Source organism: Fulmarus glacialis, unplaced genomic scaffold (assembly GCF_000690835.1).
Source record: "Fulmarus glacialis isolate BGI_N327 unplaced genomic scaffold, ASM69083v1 scaffold19755, whole genome shotgun sequence".
NCBI lineage: Eukaryota > Metazoa > Chordata > Aves > Procellariiformes > Procellariidae > Fulmarus > Fulmarus glacialis.
Genome location: NW_009215179.1, coordinates 22,220 through 44,433, shown reverse-complemented (window position 1 = coordinate 44,433; position 22,214 = coordinate 22,220). Strand labels below are relative to the sequence as shown.

General features: G+C 41.2%; 1 protein-coding gene across 1 annotated transcript; it reads left to right on the top strand.

Moving 5' to 3' along the window:
• Positions 1 to 532: 532 nt before the first annotated feature.
• Positions 533 to 6,018, top strand: LOC104077577 (guanine deaminase-like; the record flags this gene model as incomplete). Its single annotated transcript, XM_009578859.1, has 5 exons — positions 533 to 600; positions 1,070 to 1,216; positions 3,622 to 3,740; positions 4,831 to 4,858; positions 5,948 to 6,018. Coding segments are annotated over 5 exons (433 nt in total), but the record flags the coding sequence as incomplete, so codon positions are not given.
• Between the last annotated feature and the right edge of the window lie 16,196 nt (positions 6,019 to 22,214).

Genomic DNA, 22,214 nt, shown 5'->3' with positions numbered 1-22,214 from the left:
TTAAACTTTATTTCTTTTGACTGTTCTATCAATGGCAGATTCAGGCCATCTCCCTTCCCCCCAAAGTATGCATATGTTTTAGCATATGGGCTATATAGTCTTCTTTCTATTAAGCAGAAATGAGATACTGTGTGGTATCCAGCCAGGATACTGTACTAAATGTTAACAGTCATTTCCCTTTAACGTAATCAATATCTTGTTTGCAATGACTTACTGGAGCTCATGAAATGACCTCCCAGCTCCTGGAATATACTTTACATCATATTTGGATTTTTTTGTGGGTATACCGAGAGCTCGTTTTCAGCAGGTAACTATAAAACTGGGAGTTTTTATTTGAGAAAAACGGCCTTTATTTTTCGTGATTAAACCCCATCTTTCAGATGTATGAATGCAAATGCTCCATCGCAGTTTAATAAGGCCAATCTATTGCACATGTTCTGAGAGCCTTTGTCATGAAATGGCTCTGCAGCCCTGCTCTTCCAGAACTTCCTCTGCGTGTATCACACAGAAGACGTTTCTTCTTCCAATCCAGGTTGCGCAGCGGTGTCTTAAATGTGCAAAAGGTCCTGAAACACAACGTGAAGCTTGGCCTTGGCACAGGTTAGTAGTTTGCTGTAAAAATGGTTTCTTTTGGAAATCATTGGGAGATACAAAAACATGCCTACTTGTTTGTATTTAGAAGTTAGCACGTCTCCAACTTATGGACCCTGCTTTTTTCCCCCACTACTTCTAGAGTAATGAAGTCTAGAGTACTGAAATCTAGAGCTGGTCCAAAAGTGTTTAAAAAGAAAACCAAAAATGAATGAAGAAAATTTTGTTCCTGTCGTGAGAGTAAATGGCTTGACCAACAGCTTTTCAGGTTTCTGTTACTCTGTGTGGTGTTCCATTTACCTGACTTTGTATGTGAGAGCACCTTTATTATGAATTACACACTTGGAGACAGCGCCTAGCAGTGGAACTGTTTGTGTTTACCACATCTGCCACTTCGTAACATTTAATTAAAGCTTATAGAAATTTAACACAGAGAATTATTCCCAAAGCTTGTTTCTAAGAGTCTGATCCCTTCTAGATGTTGCTGGTGGATATTCAGCTTCTATGCTTGATGCCATCAGGAAAACAATGATGGCATCTAATAGTCTTCAGATCAATAAAGTAAATGAAACAGGACTAACTCTTGAAGAAGCTTTTCAACTAGCCACTCTAGGAGGAAGCCAAGGTAAGAAGAAATTTCTTTAGGATGTACATAGAGAACTACAGCTTTTTGTGATATTACGCCTCCCTGTCTTTAAAAGGTGGCAGAATTCACAGATTTTCTGGTGCCAGAGTGAAGTCTAAAATGGTATTTGCTGGGCAGAGATCCTTCAGTCTCTCATACCCATACTAGGCTCATTACAGAAGAGTATTCGTATTGATGTTGAGAGTTTAATAATAGAATCTTAATGATTTCTCAGGGTTGTACATTTTCTTTGCAAAGATCCTCAGACTTCTTAATCATTACTGCTTGTATGTTTATCACACCAATTGAAAAGACTTTGTTTTACTCAGCAACCAACACTCAGAGGAAAAGCTGTGCAATTACTATAAAATCATGCATCCTGTTTGTCATCAGTTTCTAATTTTGTTTCTGCTTTTTGAGCTCTCAGTGAGGCAGTTTGTCACTGTATTTCCAGCAAATCAAAACATCATGCAAATCACTTTTCTCAGTCAGAGAAAAGCACAAGGTTTAAACAGGATATGCACCATGGTTGTTTAAGACACAGTTGCATCTGCAAAATATAGTCATATAGTGTAACAGTTATTCACATTCATTGGCATGTTTTGTCGTGATCAGTATGCACATACTGATTTATACAATTAGCAAAGTTTGAGCGGAACTTGTGTGATTTAGCAGAGAGCAAATCCGCACATAAGTAAAAATGTATTACTATTTCGGTTAGCAGAAATGAGCTCACTGCCTGCTAAAGAACTGGTCCCAAGTCTTTTCAGTGTAACATTTTTGTAGTTGTCAGAAAACGCCATTGGGAACTATTAATGGAAGTTTGAAAGATGTAATGAAAATGTCATCAAACAGGTCTTCTCAGGATAGTATTGGAATTTGTGGAGGGTGTAATGGGGAAATAGAGAAGACAGAGAACGGGTAGGGGACAAAAAAGGAGAGATCTTTTTCCCACAATATGTACTGCTCTCATAAAAGGTGAGAATAAATTAGCTGAGATACAGAAAGGAAAACTTACAAAAATCTCAAACTCATACGTGGTTTCCCTTCCCAGCTACTCTTGCGCTTGTTTTATCTGGGTTCATAGGTTTACTTAGTAATGTGTTTATTTTTATATTGATTTTGAGCTGTTTTATCCTTACTGAAATCACTTTCAAGGGTAGAATATGAACTATTTGTACAACCTTCCAGTAGCCTGAGCAAGTACAGTTTGTGGAAATTTAAATGAGCGATTCTTTGTTGCAATAATTTGCTTTGCTGAGACTCCTAAACGCTTGTCACCCTCTTGTGTTTAATCTAAAAATTGCATTCCGCTCACAAACCTGAAGGAATATGAGATCATTTTAGTTGAAACTGATAGGGAGTAAAAATATTTCACCATTTGGAGGAGTTTAAATATTTAAGGTATTGTGAAGTTCCTATCACAAACAAACTTCACTGCAGGCTGAAGTTCCTTTGTCAGACAGGAGCAATCTGAAAACAAGTGAACAAATTACTTGCAAATATTATCCTCTCTGATAACTAAGTTTAACTCCAGAGTATTGGAAAAGTTGATTTAATACACAGATACTTTGTACAACTTGAGACTTTGCTAAATCGTTTCCAAGGAGACACAAAGGCCTCTCTTCAGGTATTCTAAGCACTTGCAAGCACCCAGTCGCTGAAGCTGAAACTGTAGATTTTCAGTGCTTGTGGACCTGAGAACCAGAGGTTGTAATGAAGCTTTGAAATAACAAAGCTAAATAATAGACCACAAGACAAGCCTTACAGGTGGGTATGAGACCTTCAGATCTGGCTATGATTTTTTTCCCACACCATATTGTTCTTCGTTCCTGCTAATTGCCCTTAATTATCCTCTCCACACACCTCTTTTAGTATCACATTATTATATGTTACTATTGTAATAGGTCTATACAACCTGTCAAAGTTGCTTAAACTGTTTAAACAATTAAATCTAATACTGCCTTAGCAAGGTGAGTATTATTATATACTCTACTGTTTCTCTGACTTCATTTCATTGCCCCTTTTGGAGCTTTAACGTTTTTGCAATGTAAATGATTGTTATTCCACTTTAAACAGTTAGTGGCCTATACATCAGATCTGCAATGACACAAAACCAATGGAGAACATTCAAAGAACAAAAATCAAAAGAGGGGTTCAAATTGTTTTTCGGATTTCTTTTACCCTTAACAGATGCCCTTCAGAAATTCATCAAGATATACGTGTTTTTACTGAGAAGTTGCATGAGAACTCAGATGTTGAATTTGCTTTCATGTTTTTCCTTGTAATCATCTAAATTCTCATAGTTTTTCTTATGAACATCTCAAGTAAGTTGCCAGGTGCTTCCACATGGTGGAAAGAGGCGTGTGTTGAAGATCTGTTTGTGAGCTTATTTTCTTCCTCAGCTCTAGGACTAGATGATGTGATTGGAAACTTTGAGGTCGGTAAAGAATTTGATGCGCTGCTAATCAACACGAAGGCTTCAGACAGCCCTTTTGACTTGTTTTCTGCTGACAATTTTGAGGTAATACGAATGGGATTAATGATCCAAAAAACTGCCGGAAATTATGTGGGGAAGGTCTGTGATACAGCCAGAATAAGCCTCTTGAGAGTTATTCCAGTGACAGGAATCAGGTGCACTACACCACTGCTGTCTGTGTTTCAGCCCAGGAGGTTCAGGGGTTGGTTTTTTTAAGAATCCTGCTGTCCTCAGTGACAGTCCCGTATCCCCATGACCAAAAATGCATGTGACAATTTTTAATGCATGTTTTCTTAGCCCAAGCTGACAATTAGAGTTAGCTTTTTGCAGTGACAAATGGCAGCCAAGAAAAGGCAATTTAGTTTTGGTTAACACTTTTGAGTTCAAACTCAAAAATGGCAACCTGTTCCCAGTTAAAGGCTAGGTTGGCTTGGCTGCGCTGTTATGTAAATTTAAGCAAGAACTCGAGACGGCGAATTTGAGTTGAAAGCACAGTTTTTATGCAAACACGTAAGCAGTATTGGCATTATGCAACGGGCACACCTTCTCATGCAAAAACCTTCTATGATTAAAAAAGGTAATGAACAACAGTCACTTGAATTTACTGGTGTGGCCAGACTGTCTATCGCCGTCTCTATTAGAAATGCGGGCCTAAGTGGTGAGTAATTGGTCTTAAATCTGTTTCAGCCACAATAATCTGGATTAGATTAAATTCTTTAAATTTTAAATCTTCTTCCTAATTCAAATAATTCTGGAAAAAAATATTTTCCAGTTTAAGTCTACACCTTTTTAGCTAAGTTAGCAGTTCTCAGGACTTTAAAAATGCTTACAATTTTGTTTTATTTTTCAATAAGTAAATGAATTTGAGAACTCTGAAAAAGAGGAAGGAGAAATACTGTGTTTTAGGCATCTACTTGTTTATACTGTCACACTTGTGCCGTGTTTTCTTCCTGAGACATACAGCCTCCTCACTGAAAGTTATTTATGAGAAAATGCGCACATTAAGTCTTGATTTTACTGTTAGGAGGAATATTTAGGAAAACTCTCTCTATCAATTCTTTCAATCTTCCAATAATTATGATCTGGGATAGCACATATTGCTTTCTGAATTTGCTTTTCTCCCATTTTTTTATAGGACACTCTCCAGAAGTTCCTGTATTTAGGTATGTTCTGATTCTCAGCCCACATAAAGTTCCTATGTTGTTTCATACATCAAAAATTGCCTAAATTAATGTGGAGTTTAATAATAAATTTGTTTATACATAATTAAATATACAGTTGTTTACAGTAATTAAATAGATCTATTTACATCGTATATTTACGATACATCGTATCGTTAATACGTCACTTAATATTTATTTACATTAATTAAATATACATTTACTTACATTTATTAATATGTATTTATAAATACTGAGTAAGAATTAAGTGGTTAAACATTTGTTCTTTGGGATACAGTTAAATAGTCAGTTTAACATGATCAGATGCACCAGTTTGTCAGATTTATTACCACACCTATCTTTATGTTATCTTTATCTTTATGTTATCTTTATCTTTACAGTATAAGCTAAATCATGTTTCACAGTAAAGTAACACTGACATGCTAATCACCACTTCAGAACCAGTTCAGCTCAGAAGGACTTCTGCAGACCAGTTGCCATTGTGGTTTTTTACTCCCAAACAAAAAAAATGGCCTTTAAAACAAAAAAAAAAACCAACCCAAACAATCCCACCTGCCTTAAGAGAATAGTTATTCTTTATAGGGCATCGTCTGGACCAAAAGCTGCACTGCCTGTTATGTTGTTATGTAGAGGTAACTGGTGTTAGCTCTGGCCACGTTAGTGTCGTTCTCTAATTAGGCCTTTGCTGTTTTGAGAAGCTGGCTGAGGCAAACCAGCTTTTACTGCTGCCTTGTACCCGAGTTAGTTCAGATACTGTGCAACAATGCGTTTTCTGCACAGATATATAATATTTTCGGGGTTTGAATCTACTAAATATATAGAAAACACATGACACCATTGCAGCAGCTGAATGCTATGTTTATTTCTTAAAAAAAGCATGGGTAGTTTAAACAGCCATTGATCTTTGTGGTAGCCCTGACTATTTCTCTCCAAATAAACTTTCTCAGTCCTAGGAAACGGTCACTGCAAATGATGTATTCCAAAACTGATTTTGTGGATTGCATAATTTTCATTAATTAAATCAGTGCATAGATTTATGTGCAAATCTCTGTTTTGACCATGTTATTTCAGGTGATGATCGGAATATTTCTGAAGTGTATGTGGCTGGAAAGCAAGTGGTTCCTTTCTCAAGTTCGGTATAAATCCATTTCCCTTTTGCAAAATACTCTGCTGATCATTCTGCATGTGATTTGGAAAAGATTGATTAAACACAGTGCCTGATCATCAGGAATGAGACCTCATTTTTGTTTAATGGTTTAAAACTTGCGAACATTAGAAATGTTGTTAGACCTTTCAAGAATTACTTTACCAAAATTGTCACAGTTCTAGAGGAAACAGATATTTAAATTTCTCTGTAAAAACAGCATGTGTGCATTGATAAGGGATTTGGTAAATACGTTAATCAAAGAGGACACCTGCTGTTCCTTTCAATAATAGTGTAGGAAGCATTACGAAGAGCAATGAGACACTCATTGTCTATGATGCATCTAAATTTAAAAAATGCCAGTGCTAATAAATTGACTCTGCAGATAGATAATGAGTATCACGGAAGAATGCAATTTCCGTAATATTATCATCAAGTATGGAAAAATCAGTGACATTTGGGGCATTTAGAGCATTTTTCTGTTTTCTTTAGGAGCTTATTTTTTTTTAAATTAATTATTTCATTTAAAACATTATTTTTTTAAGAGAAATTAGATAAGAAGTGTGTATTTATCAATAAATAAGGGTCCTTATTATCAAAGAGTTCAGATTTGTCTTTCATAGTCAGACAGAAGAGAACTGGTGGAAGAACCAAATAAGAAACGGGGCATTAGTCACAGGGAGAGGGGCTGGGAGCGCGGAAGGGCTGCGTTGTTCTGTGATGCTCTCAGCTGAAACTGCATTTCCACAGACTTTGTTCCTAAGTCCAGAAGTGGTCAGCCTGATCTTCCACCCACTCCACGGAATTACCCTCAGCTGAGTGACAGCTGAATGAAACTTGTGTTAAATTAGAAGCGGGCACTAAGATATCTGAGCAGGCTACCTGATGGCAAACAAATGAAGAGGTTTTTCTGGACTAGAGGGAGTGGTTCGTCTAGCTCAGCCTCCTGCAGACCCTTCCCAAGCTCATTTGCTCCTGACTGTTCAGACAGGACGATACAACGTCCCTTCTCCTTTCTGTAAGGGAAATGAGTGGGTTTAAAAAAAAGCCAAGAGAAATGGGCTATTTCTGGCCAGAGAGCTTTATCATACTCTTCTGTGTCTTTCAACGTGGCAACCATAATTCCAGCCCTGTACAATTCCAGGTAAAAAATGTGCCCTTTTTGTTTCGGAAATCTGTGCGCCTTCCTTTCTTAAAAAGCATATTTCCCTACTTTTTATCAGAGACCTTTTTTTTTTTTGCGAGGTTAGTTTGAGGAGGGGGTTGCTTCTTGTTTCTTTATTATGTTTTTGCCACACAAAGGATGTAAGCTTTAATTTCAGTGTCAATAGAGACAATATTGTATTGAGTTACTATAAACATGTGTTGCATACGGTTTTAAGGCCTGCTTCAAACTCCTTTGATTTCACTAAGCTTTGTTTCACACTTTTATCTCACTGCCTTCCCTCCGTTCACAAAACAAGGGAGGTCACTGCACCAAAGTCTCACTTCATGTCTACTTCTGAGGGAGGGCTTGGCCCAACGTCACTGATAAATTTCTGATTTTAAACGCCTTTTCAGAGCTTACGTACTGTTACAGTTAGGCTTACATGAGACAGTACAGCGTCAAGTGGAAGTGTAAAAGCTGGCTTGGGCACTTAAAGCAGTACAGTCTTGTCAGCGTGTGTTTTTTTGCTGATGCCGAGTAGCCCTACTGAGCAGCAGGGGACATGGGCTTGCAGCCACCGCCTGGCTTGCGCGCGGAGAGCTAGCGCAGGTGTCTGCACAGGGCACTGCGCTGTGCGGCGGTACGGCCTTCGTATCCATTGCGTTCCGTGATTCCTAAGGCTTTAGGAGTCAAGATTTAAGGATTAAGATTTCCATGTCCCATCAGGGTGTTTCCGTAAACCATTTTGTTTTCCATGTGTCCCAGTCACCTACGCAGTTAGCACGCTTGCTTGGCAAATACAATCTTCAGCTCTTTAACTTGGTTTCCTGATTCAGGGAGCATTTTTCCTCATGAATTTTGACATGAATTTAATTGACCAAATTTCATGTTCCAAAACCAAAGATCTGTGAGACACATGTTTTAATCCTCCCAGTTACTGTTTGAAACTATTTTTAGGGAGTTGCATAGTTTTCAGCTTTGGCCTTCCTGCAAGAATGCTTTCTGAGGCAGAGAAAGATTATACAGCCTTGTGTACAATGTATGTTTGTGCCCTGCTTCTTGGCTTTCAGAGCTATGAATTAAATCAACGCTTTTATTTTAGTGGTAGTCTTAACAGTTGTCTCTGACTTAATTGTTTTCCCACTATTTTGTAGTGTTGTTAAGAATGGGATTCAGCATTTCTTCTTAAAAGAGTTGCAGGGGAGGAGGGGTTGCTTATTTGCAAACTGGGAATACAGAAGAACTTTAACAAGTTCAACACTGTACTTCTGGCCCAGTTACAAAGGGACTCCCTAGGACAACTGCTGCCAATGAGCTTTGTATCTGAATATTAGCTGCATCATGAGCAGTTTGATTCTTGTTAAATTCGGGCACAAGGTAGGAACTCAGGCTTTTGATTACAGCTTTACTAGTGTCTAGTACCCAGACACTACCCAGACTTAGAAACGGAGAACCTCCTCAGCTGGAGGAGGAGCTCTGCCTGCAGGTAGTGCCGTGGGCTGCCTGCACCACCCTGCAATGCCCCCGACCAGGAGGAGCGAGGACCAAGACGGATAGCGTTACACTAAATGCTGAGGTGCTTAGGGGTAAAGGAAAAAAGCCTGAATTTGATGTGAGAGGAAGCCAGTGGAGGAATTAATATAACAAATAAACTGGGAGGTACTTTCAACAGCAGCATCTTAAATATAATTGAATGGAGAAAGACTGTAATGCCAGAAAAAAGAGTTGAGGTGGGGTCCTCTGAGGTAGTCCCGAAAGCTTGTTCAGTGGAAGATGGCTTACGCACAGAAGTTGTAAGGTTTTAGGAGATGCAGAGGAGGCAGTAGCCAAACTTCTGTGAAGCAACTTTGGGAAAGTCATTGAGGATCCTGCTGTGAAGTTTCGGTCCTTGGGACGCCCTGGCTATGTGTAGATTGCCAAAATACTTGGTGCGGTAGGGGAGGATCAGTAGATGAAAGCAGTTACTGCTGAGACTCATACATCTACACTATATGCAGCTTAAGACTACATATAGTCTGTTTCCTTGGATAAATGTCCCCACTGCACATGCAGTTTGAAGCAGGCCGAATAATTGGTTCAGACTTTTAATGTCTCTTTTAGAGGCTGGAGTATATTTGGCATGCAGCTGAGCCTCCAGTGTATTTTCCTCCAGAATAAACTTAATCCTTGTGTATCAAAACCACCTTGCAAACTGAACCAAGGTTCAATAAAGGAGGATGGTTGGGAATTCATTTCAGAACAGCACTACTGTCTCAAACCAAAATGCTAATGGAGGCTAGGACTTGGACTATTCCCCCTCCATCCTCATTGTCACAGAACTTAGTAGCTGAAGACAAATTAAAGCAACCTCCTTCCCTCTTCCACCCTCTTCCAAAAAAAAAAAAGTAAAAATCAGGCAACCAAACACTAAGGGGTGATGAGTAAGTGGAAGAAGATAAAGGGATAATTTTCAGTCAGTGTAAGTTGACACAGCGCTACTGACTTAAGATAAAACCTCTGGAAAAATGTGCGCGCAACTGTTTCCAGATGTCACTCCCCATTAGTTCTCTTGCCAGATTGTGAATGGGATCTTCGTTTCTTAATGTGTCTTTGTGTTCAATGTTAGCACACCATTCAGACAAAGGGAAAAAAAAAAGGGTAGTTTGTGGAAAGCTTGCTTGTTGGGACAATATGCTTAATGTGTTCTATGTTCAGACGGGCACTTATTTATTATAAATGGAGTGTATTTGAATTACTGTTATATGTTGATCTCATTGTGTCACTTTAGGTTTTGATTATTAACGAAATGCTAGTAAGTATCGCCTATGCAATATGCAGCGTTATTTGAATTATTCATGTATGGCAAGTGGAGTTCTGCACTTTAAAATATTGCCTTGGCCTAATGTTTATATTTATTCTGTGGTTTTTGTGCAATCAGAAATCTTTGTAGGGGAAAAAAATGTGTATTTGTCACTGCACTGAACATTTTCAGTATTGTAAGTGGACTTCCTGTTAGAAAAAGAAATGTTAAAATGACCCTGTTTAAAAGTCTGTGCCTGATTATACACTCATGAATGAAAGAATTATAATGGTTTTATGAAAGCTGACAGGAATAGTAATGTTTTAATTTAAAAATATTTACAGAGAAATAGATTTTCTTTTAATCGTGATTATGCAATGCAGATTAGCAAAAGGTAATAGTTCTTGCTAAATATCTACTGTTCTACTGAGCAAAGGAGAATGTAATTATTCTTGATTATACATTTAAAAAGAATACGCAAGTCCTGAAAAATAAAAAGCCCAAGTTCTTTCAAAGAACATCCCAGTTTTAGAAGGAAAAGATATTAACAACATTGCGCAGACAAGCTGTTTAAAAATACTGTTTTAAGCATTTCCAGGAACAATCTATAACAGACGACAAGGTGACAGCTTTTAAAATACTGGATTTGTATGAATAAACGGTCCTGCCTTATCTGCAGCCCTGTGTGTAGCAGTGGTCAACTCATCTCTAAAATGATAGTGTACAGGTAGAAGGTATTTAAAAGAAAAAGCCAAGGTATTTTGAAAATTTGAGAAAGGACGGGGAAAAAAAATGAATTTGAGAAGAGATTTGAAAAGGGTTGTGGCAGAATACAAAATAATGCAAAGTAGAAAGAGGCTAGATCAGAGGAACTCATGAAGACAAGAGGACATGTCAGTGAAGTTTTAGGTGGGAAACGCTCAGAAAAGAAGATATGTTTTCAGCCAGTGTTCTGTTAAATCACAGACTTCATTCCTTCTGAAAGTCATTGAGGCCCAACAACTGAACAGATTTCCAAAGCAGTTATTTAGATGCTTAATAATACAAACCCAAATAATTGTAGCTAATCATAGCATAATTATATAACACTTTTCAACCTCTCAACCTCTGCTTCAAGATTTAAATCAAAATTACCTGTAACAACTTCAGAAGAAACCTAATGCAAGGGCACGTTATGCTTTATCTCCATGTGTCCTATGAAACGTTTGGCATTGGATGGGTCAGAGACTGAACTAGTCTGGTCCCGGGGAAGAATCTCTGCTCCTGCATGCCTCAGGCGTCATCCCCTGTCATGTGCCTGGTGGGGCAGTGATGGCTGAGTCCGACGCAGGAGGACAAGCATCTGGTGTGACTAGAGTAACTGAAGATAAGCTGTTTTCAAAATCAGGTTGTTTTGAAGTTAAGCACACGGCAGAGAGCACAGCACGTTTTAAATTACATGAGCATATACCTAATAGTGAACTTCTAGGTACTAGGAACTTCGGCTTAAAGTTGGGGTTTTTTTAAGCCCTTTGTAGTATATATGCAACAACTCGTGCTTCTTTCAACAGAGAAGCCAGCAAATGACATCTGCAAGGTTCTCTGTACAAAAACCAATAACAGCAGCAACAAAAACAATTCTTGGGAAGCCAAAAGGACATCAGCAACATCAACAGCAATCTGTTGTGTAAAGTTAATAGTACTGTTAGTTTTTCTCAAAAGGCTGAGCAATGTTTTTGGAGGGCAGTTTCCTGGAAATTTCAGTGGAAATTCTTTCTTAGAAAATGCCCTGAATCAGCGTGTGCTCCAAACCAATGAGGTCCCCTGTGGCTTCTGCAGAGGCAGTCACTTCTGTAGAAGTGAACACAGTAGTCATGCCTAGACTCACACTTCCCCGCCCCGGTCAGGACTCAGAAGTGTATTCGCTTTAATTCTGGCATTAGTTTCTGGTTTCTCATACACTTGGTTTTAGTTTGAAAATAACTATGCTGAATGAGTGGAGTTGGGAGAAGGATAAGGCTAAAATAAGGCAATCTTACACCTGCCTGCCTAACACTTCAACTCAAAAAATTTGTCCCATCAGGTAGATGTTGTTATGTTTGCACAGCTCTTAGAATCAGTGATTTGGCTTAATGACTTGAGTCAGCTGGTAACAATTAAACCCTGCCAAGAGCAGGGCGTAAACTGTGAGCAGCTGACAAAAACTTAGAAGTGTTTTACCTTGATCTGCACTTAAGTGACCAAAGGCTTTGCTTAGCCAAGTGCTCCTAAGTGCATTTAGTACAAAAAGTCCCTGGAGATAAGCCTTCAGTAGAAGGGACCAGTGTTAGTGGCAACTGAAGGCTTTGATCTCTGAGTCCTACCTGGCCTTGTGGCTTTGGAGCTGGGTTCTGTGTTCCTTTAAGAGCTTTTGCTGATGAACTTTTAAAAAGCAGTTGGGCATACTCCTTAGCTGAGGAAGTTTGCAGCCCTTGCTTCAAGACAAATCTTCTTTCCCCAGAGGAGAGTTCACATCTCACTGGAGTAAGCTTTTCTGATTCTCGTCCTTGGTTTTGTCTGCTCGTCACCTGTTGTGCGTAGGCTCTGGTTCTTTCATTTGTGAAAAATGCCTAACTGGAGTTAATGTTGTTGAATTTATCCTTCGTTTTGTACTTGTGTAGTTTCAAGGAAGAGCAATGTATTAGGAAAAATGGAATATGCGATTTCCACTCTTTTGCTTGGTTTTGATCATGCTAAATGGGAAGTCATGTACTGTTGAAACAAAATAAAGAGGCCTTGTGTTTACACCAACCCTCATCTCTTTCTGTGTTTGACTTTGGAGGAGAGAGAGAAAGGTGGCAAGCTGCCTAATGATTTACAGTGAAGGCCATAATGCACAGCAAAATGTTGGAGATGCACAGAACTTACCTGTTCCCTGGGGAACTTGGGCACACCCATCGTAGGGGCTTGCAAACTCTGCTTAATAAGCATAATGTTATTTTAGGGGATCTTTGTCCAGATTTAAAACTTTTACAGCTTTTGATGTATCTTTATTACCAGATTTGTTGGCTTGGTAAATCAAAGCCAGTGCTTCAGTAACCTTTTTATTATTGTCTGTCTAAGTAGACTATCCTGAAATGCTTTCTTCTTGCGCTTGGCAGCAAGCATACAGAGTCACATCTCCTTTAATGTGATTTTCTTCACTTTTTTAGTTTTCAAAGCTTAGACATAAAAATGTCCTCAGTGTAAGCAGCTCTAAAACTCAGCAGAAGTGGATTTCCTTAAAACAAAAACTACCACAAGAGAACCACTAATTACACAATGAGGAATTGTATGCTGAAATTTTGAGAATTATGTGCAAGTTGTTACCAACTTATGCAAAATTATGTGCACAAGAAATAAAGCTGTTCTGTATTTTCATCAACCAACTTATTAGCAGAAGTTATGCAAACTACAGAGAAATGACAAGTGAAAGAAAACCTCTTTATAGACTACTGTTCTTAACAGAAAGGCCCACTTAGGCTTTCAGCATAGGAATTCTGCTACTTAATATTTTATTTTGGAAAATAGCAGTAAGAAATGCTTTTGGGATGTTTTGCTAGAGTACTATGTTGAGACTTACCTGTTTAAAGCAGTATAAACCCTAGATGTGAGCACGGTTGTTACGGTATAGAGGGTTTGTGAGCCAGTTTGAAAATTCGAGAGCCTTTGGGTATGTTGTCAGTAAATCTCAGGCTACAATTACCTGTTTCACTACAATGAGTTGATGCAGGCACAGTGTGCACAAGTGAACACAGAATTTGCAAGCTTAAAAAAAAGCCATTGAATAATCATGAACACATTACCAGTGTAATTTTCATCAGTCTTCTCCCATGGCTATTAAGAAGAATACAAAGACTCTTCTTGGTTTGGGATCAGATACTGAATCATTTATAACTGAGCTTAATAGGTTTATAGTTCATGAATTAAGAGGATAGTTAAAATGCAAAACGAAGGTTGCTTGCCCTATGCTTGTACTCTGTAATTAGCTGTGTTCCTTACAAAGTAATGAGTTTGTGACTGCATTCTTGCATTAATTCTGATTAAAAGTGTCCTTCAGGACCTAAAAATATGGCCAGAAATGCCATGATACCCAGATGAAATATAAGTGGTGCTTCTTCCTTTCCTATTTTGTCCTAGAAGTACCATCTCAACATATAAAAGGTATTTTGCTTCTTAGAACCTGGAAGTGTTAAAATGGTAGCTGAAGTTTAATCTCAGCCCTCACTTAAACAAATCTCAATGTCCCAGCACACTGGTGAAGGTTCATAGCTATAAGAAATCCAACTCCCCTGATAATTCATACAGAATATCAATTCCAGCTAGCTGTGGGCAGCGCTAATGCTCATTGTATTAACTCAGTGCTGTAAAAATTGTTCCCTGAGCTTTTATTTTTGAGAAGGAGTCACCATTGTTGCATTTTTATGGCTTGTGAAACAACAAACAGATGTGCCAAATGAGAACAGTGCTGTCTTGCAGCACACGCTGAGCAATCCTCCCTACCCCAGCTGAGGGGCTGCATATGTTGGGGGCATTTCCAGCATTGTTTTACGAAGATTCACACGCTCCGAGGGATAATTGAGGGAAAAAAAGAAGAATTTGAACAGTGTGCAGAAGATGCTGTTACAGAAAGAGAGATTCACAGGTTTTTAAGCCTAAACCTATAAAGAAATGAACTGTTGCAATCCTCTGCTCTGGCCTCTCCAGGCCCTGATAGAGGGGTGGCTGAGGCATCCCGTGAGGCCGCGCCTTCATCACGTACCCACCTGTGGGGCTGAAAGTCTCGGTGAAGGCCAGGACACGCACAGAGCGGGTTGGAGTGGCTAGGGCTGGGGTTGTTGCAGGCACGGTAGGTAAGAAGAGCAGCATGACACCGTGCGCGTGCTAAATGCTCGCCGTCTCAGCTTATTAGGGGGGCTTGTTCCCTCAAGCGCAGTGCTGTGCTGAACTCCGTGCTAACAGTTTGGGAGGTCGCTCGGACACCCCACCGCTCAGCCAGCTTACACGACCAGCCCAAACTCTCACCAGAGGCCTATCGGAGAGCAGGGACCTGAGCCCAGTTTCCCACACTCCTGGGCTGGTGCCCCCATCACTAGGGCATCCTCACCAAAACGCCATCTCAGGCATCCTCACCTCAACGCCATCTCAAACTGTCAAGAATAAAATTAAATTCAAATTGCTGTACTTGCACTTCTTTTGATACAAAAGCCATCTTAAAGCGGTTCATGTGCACAGACAGCCCTCGGCTGCACCTCTGCGTGGTTTGGGAGCTGCTGCTGCCCTGTAGCAGCTGCCACATCTGGCTGTGGGTGCTGATGTGAGACTGAGACAAGTGAGGCACTGTGAGGTGGGACATGGCATGAGCAACTTGCATAAAACCCTGCACTTCATTTTTTTTACTCTCTTTAAAAAGAACAGTGGTTGGTAATACTACCCTTGCTTTGTAAAACCCTTTGAGGAGTTGCAGAGGAAAGGGAAAGGGAAGAAAATACGAAAGAAAAAGGAAAGCAAGAACAAAAGAAATAACGAAATGAAGACCGGCAGGGGAAAAAAATGGAAGAAACAAGCCTTTTCCTCCTGCTTTTCCCTACTGTATTTCCAAGGCTGTGCCTTACAGAGGTGTTTCGGACCTGTGGGCGCAGCCAGGGGTAGGGGCGGTGGGGGGCAGGCTGTGAGTGGAGGGTGGCACCTGCCTGTGCTGCTCTCCCCTTATCCCTGCAGAGCCCCTCTGCCTCTTCTGGAGCATGTCTCCTCAAGGCTGGGCTGCCAGGGCATCTACGTCTTCCTAGCCCCCTGGCGAGCCACAGCCCTCTGATAATGCTCCCTCACAGTATCACATGCCATCACCTATCATGAGCATCTCCACACCTTCAAAGTACAGTGCATCACCTAAAGAAGCAACTGCTTGCAAGCAACATGCAGCCATTGCCCTACATGCTTACTGCCATTTCACACTTTTGACTCCAGTGACATATAAATCTTTCACTGAAAAAGTCTGACCCATACAGATAGATAGTTGGAGTAATATCTGAAATCCAGGATGGGCAAAGGTATGAGAGTCTTAGGTGCTATGCTGTCTGACAATTGTAGTACCTCTTTGAACAGTCCTCCAGCCTTCTTGCAGTGTGGAGATCTGCACTGGGGAAGAGGACACGACCAACCCAAAGGAACACTCAGTTGCTTGGTGTTTAGGCCATGAAAACGGCATTTAAATTAAAACCACCACAACAAAAGAAACCCCAATAATGTGGATCCTCTATGGTCTGTGGAGTTACCTGGTGGTTATTGTCCAAAGAGCAGATGCTACACGGGCTGCAATGCTGAAGTGGATTTCTAAGAGGAAAACCAAGCGTGAACTTTGATGCAAGCTGCCAAGAGCATGGAAACACGACCAGGGAGAAAATCTCCTTCGAAGAGAGATCCCTGCTGGGCTGGCGCCTGCCCAGCCTTTAGTCCCACGCGCCGGCAGCCCTCCTGCCGCGCCTGCCTCCCCGAGGGGCCTGTCACTGCCCAGGTAACAACCTCTGCCCTCTGAGAGGAACGGACTGCTTTCTCCCTCTGTAAAGGGGAAGCTTAAGGAAGAAAACCAAACCCAGTACAAATGCTAGTTTTCCTCGTGGGCAGAAAGGTCAGCCAGCACGTCTAGTCCTTTTATTCAGAGCAGCTGTGGTCTCCAAGAAGGGCTATTTTTATAGCAACGGTCCAGCATTTTTGCTCCCTTTTAACCCAAACAAGAAAGATAAAGTCAAACAGGAAGACTTGATTACAGCAGAATTTATTTTATATATGTTTCTAGGAGCATTTTTAATCCCCGCTTAAGGAAAGAGCATCTATTGTTACTGCTGGCAGGGGTGGCTTTTTTCCTACCCAGGTTGGTAAACTGTAGTGAGAGATGCAAGTATTCAGGCACAACTGCCTGTGCAGAAAGAGCAAGACACACTATCGGTACAGTAAAAACCAAAACTTTGTGAAACACAGGAAAGCAAATGGCTTTACCTCATTATCACATCACCTCATTAAACTGATGGGTGATTTCAGGTATGGAGGCCATGAAGGCAACATGTAAACCGCTGGGACACCTTTCCCGCTCTTTGCCTAGGCACTGGCTGGGCTTGGGGTCACCTGAAATGATGGTGGGGATTTGCAGAGGGAGCGCCCTCCGGGGAGATGCCACTGCAGAAATTGATCAGGTCCCCACTAAACATGTGGCCACCTACCCCTGGTTACCCTAAATAGAAACAGCGAAGATGCGCAATGATTCTTTCTCACAGTCAGTAACATCAGCTCAGCTTTTCTCTGCAAAAAGAGCCAGGCTTGCAACATTCAGCATAGAGCTGCTTGTAAAATTCGATGTGAAACATTTTCTGGTGGAAAAATGTCTTTTGATAAAAGTGTTGTTTCTGATATTTCATAAATTCCAGTGGAATTTAACCATCATTTAGGTAAAATGTTCTTCGGTAGGCATTTTCGCAACTGGCAAGATGTAGCCAACATGGGCTTCCAGTGAAATAGTTCGTATCTCTGAGCAACGAAGTGAGGTAAGTGCTCAGCTGAGAGATCACGGGAGCAGCGGGTTTCTGTATCCCTGTGTCAGTCTGGAATAATTTTTCTGGGATGCTGAAAAACAGCTGCTCCTATAATTAGTTCATGAAATGTCACTTCTAGGGTATCCACTAAATCCAGCTTAGCCTGTCAGCAGCAGAAAGTTGCTGCAAGCTAATGGTTGTTTAGTGACCTCTGCTAACCAAAATGCAACGGAACGAAAAGAAAAAACATAGAATAAAAAAGAAGAAAGAAAGTAAAATTTCACCCATTGCAAATAGAATTGATTTTCTCCTGCCAAATGTTATCTGTATATCCTGTTGGGCATATTAGGCTGTTGTGGAACTAACTATGCATCAAGGTGGCTTGAACAACTCTCGCTCCTACACAATACGTCTTCTGTAAATCCACAGAGGACTTCAGCCGTCACATTGATGACCCTGGCCCTTCCATCTTCAGACCAAAAAAACCCCACCCCTTTCTCATTTATTTAAAATAATCGATTTGGAAAAAACTACAGCAAAGGGGAGTGGGCTCGGGAACCCCAGAGCTGTTGACAATGTTATGTTCTTCACGTGGAGAGTGAGTATGTCCTCAACGGCACACCAGCCGCTGCTCGCCGCGTCCCTCCTCCTGCAGAGACAACTGCACTCTTCCTTACGCAGGGGTGTAAAAGGGACTGAGCTCCGTCAGACCGAAGGTTTATCTATCTAGCACAACTGTCCTATTTCTAGCAAGGCTGATAAACATGGATGTGCAAGAGGACAGCAGAACACAGCAAGAGCCTTCCCTTGTAGCTTCCCCTGCTTTCAGCCAACAAGTCAAAGAAGTTTAAAGCCAACATTGCAGCAGTGAAGTTTGATTTAGCTCCTTAGCTTGTTTAATTCCTTTCTGAAACATTTACATTCTTGCTCTCTGTAACAGCCAGTGACTGTGAGTCGTACCTGTTCATTTTGTGTTGGGTGGCACAGTAATTTCTTCTGTTTGTTTTAAACTGGCTGCCTAAACACATCCCTGCTTCCCAGACTGCAAGCTATAGTGAATAATGAAGTGTCACCTTTTCCGTTAGCATCACTGTCCTTAAAATCAGTTTCGAGGAAAAGTAGGAACGTTTTGTGCTTCTTATCATTTTGGCTCGGACTTATCAAAAGGGCGTTTTCATGTATTTATTTTGCAATTTGCAAAAATCGACAGAGAAAGCTTAGGGCTGGACAGCAAATTACACGTGAAGTGGACTGGGCTGGTTTCACAGAAAGCATGGAGTAACAGCCAGTCCTACCTATCCCCCAAAGAAAACAGACCATTTCGTGGATGTGGAAGCAGCAGAACATTTTGTACATGTTGTGCAAGGGCCAAAGAGCTTGGGATTTGCCTGCCGCCACAGAAATGCCTGATCTGTCCGTGCCAAGACTGATACACATATTGAGTTGGGCATTGCTGAAGGACAGCGTCAGATTCAGGGTTGGCCAGACTTTAGAAAAAATACTGTACAGCTAACATCCTTATCTTGATCCAAGACTGATTAACAGTATCAAGTGTGCACGGTTTCTTCCTCCCTGTACAAATTTGGTGTGTGGGATGAGAGCCACGATGAAGAAGAAAGCAGTAACTGTATGCCAGGGCTTAGAAAGAGGGAAGAGAGGTAAGAGGAGGATATTTCCTTCTTCTCCACTGGCCCTTATTTATGTAAAACCTAATTCTTAAAAGAGATCCTTTCTGACAGAAAAGGAGTACAATAACACATGGTTATTATATATAAGGTCACGAGAGGAACAGGCGCCATAGCTGACAGCGGTGTCACCCTCCACAACTCCTTCCAGAGGTGTTTTGCAGGTTCATGCTGATGTGCAGTCTGTGAGCACTACCAAAACTTTATGTTCTGGGACAAGTTTAAAAATCTGCATCAAACTACAGACATATTTGAGCTCCGACCCCCGCAAATTCAAAGTTAAAATAGCTTGACTGCAAATAGATGCAAAAAGTGCAAAATATCCCTTTGGATCATTATTCATGCTCACTTCTATTATCCCCATGAGCACCCAGAACAATTACATTTTGTTTTCTAAATCGTCCTCAAGTACAATTAGGTAAACATTCACATACCGTGGTGACAAACGTGGGACGGATGGATGAACTGCATGACATTAATATATAGCAAGGATAAGCATTTGTAACTTGTTTTCTAAACCCGAGATTACCATGCAACCCCAACATTCTCATAGACGCAAAGACCGTGGAAATTTCAGCTGGCTGTCTCTTGTGGAAGAAGGTTACAAAGCCAAGGTCCTACACATTACCAAGAATTACTTTGTAATAACCACGACAGTCCTTTAATAAGACTTACTCATCCTTTTACACTAGAGGGCAAGAAAATCAGCATGGCCCCATCGCTTTTTCTGTCTTTGGCAGAGCCCAGGAAAGACCAGCTGGACACTGCTGGTTCTCTGCCAAGAGAGGGGATGTAATGATGTGCATCTCCCTTGGCCTCGAGGATTCACCTGCCAGCTCTGCCCCTCTCTGGAGAAAAGAAAGCCACCGCTGACTGCTTGCAAAGGTCTAAGCAACCTGCTCTAATAGGCAGTGAAAGATTGCATCATACTGCTCCACTCTGTAATGTTCGTGCTGCTTTGGGAACATTAAGCCTTTCTGCAGGCATAATTTTACCAACTACTTCCAGCCTCAACAGCATGGGAAGTTGCTTATAAAGGGGACTCTTGCCTGTTCAGCAAAGAACGCTGCACCCTAGTTAGTAATATCATCTAAATAATTGCTTTGGGTGGTTCTGTTATTTATCCAGGCTTCTGAAGTGTTAATTGTATATGTGATATTAGGGCTAAATCACTGAACTGTCTTTTGCATTTGCTGAGATCGTGACTCACTGAGTTCCTAAATCTCTACATGTTTAACTCCAAAATACGGGGGCTGAGCTAATGGATTTCAAAGAGGTATTTAATAAGCAGATTCCTCTACTGCCCACACAAATGCATACTAATAATCAGACAAAATTAAGTATGAGAATGATTTGTGTGGTGTCTCTCACCGGCATAAATAGCTCCCACGCTCCCCTCTGCATTTCCCTTGGTCCACTTACGGTGCAGAGGGTGATCACCTTTAGGGAACCGTGGCCTTTTCAATACTAAAATAACAGTTGAACATGACACCAGAGGTTAAAATATTTGCACGCTGGACTTTGAGACTCCTAGTCTAACATTTTATCATACCATCAGAAAAATAGAACAAATGCTCTTATTATTGCTGCCTGCATGACATATCGCTTAAACATGACATAAAATTCCTGATTGCAAACTTCTATAAAATCATAAAACAGACAGGGGAAAAAAGTACTCCCCCCTTTCCCTGTTAAGAAATAATTTCCTTTGCATTTTCCCTTTTTTTTTTTTTTTTTTTTTGTGGTGTTCCCCTTGCAGTTTGCCTGGGCAGCCAGGGAAACCTTCGCTGTAAAATCATAGAATCATAGAATCATTAAGGTTGGCAAAGACCTCTAAGATCATCAAGTCCAACCGTCAACCCAACACCACCATGCCCACTAAACCATGTCCCTAAGCACCTCATCTACACGTCTTTTAAATACTTCCAGGGATGGTGACTCTACCACTTCCCTGGGCAGCCTGTTCCAAGGCCTGACCACTCTTTCAGTGAAGAAATGTCACAAGTCAGGACAGATATGGGCAAAATTCATGTGGAGGCCCTATAAAGGACAATCACATATTGCAGAAATTCTGTCTTTGTTGCTTTTAAAGGAAAAACATCACTTTGAAAATCAAAAAAGTGCCCTGAGACACAACACTCCCTCGCTGGAGCGATCCACATGGCAGCTTGCAAGGCTTTGTGTGGACTTTGGTGGCACATTTGTGCCTTGCCTCTGAGCACAGGTAAAAGCGAGGTCAGCATCCCTTGGGGAAATTGAATCTTCCCTGGCACTTGCAGCGAGTGTAGGGGTATGAGACTGACTGTGCTGGAGCAATGCCGGTGGAAGGGACGCTGTCCTGCCCCCGTCCAGGCTCAGCTCCGCCTGGCCAACTTCAAGCATTTTCTCCATCTTTTAGTCACTTGCCCCAGCACCCTGGGGACCAGCAGAGGCAGTGCCCTGGGCGTAAATGCTCACCCCCCTCTTGGTGCACCCAGCAGGGGCTGGGTTGGTTTAGGCAAGGCCGGGCAGCTGGCCGCATCCACACACCGCCGAAACTCTGCATCCAGCATTGCAGTGGTGGTGTGGCATAGACAGCCCCTGGGGCACCAAGAATAACCCCGCCCTTCGGATAGCCTTTTGGGCTACGCGAAGTCCCTCTGAGCTCTGGTGCTCAGCAGGATACGGTCGAAGCGGTCTGATTTCATGGTGCTGGAGCTGGGCACTATCAGACCAGATAAAATAAACACACATGCCCAAAATATTTACTTGGCCCTGAAATCTTGTTCTGGGACTAGCTGATGTGGCTGATGATTTATTTAACTAAACAAATAGGGTAGCTTTGTCCTTAGTTTGTAGCCTTGGGAAAAGGGAACCTTAGGACGCCAGTTAGTTTCTTTTATTTTAATTTCCTTCTAAGTGCAGTTTCCTTATATTGAAATTCCTTGTAAATACACAGGGGGGAGGGAAAAAAAGGCTATTTTTCATATGCTGAAGGGAGAGGCTTGCCGTGGCCGGAGGAGGCATTGCCAGGACAGGACAGGATGGGCTGGGGTGGCACTGCAGCGGGTACGGCTAGGG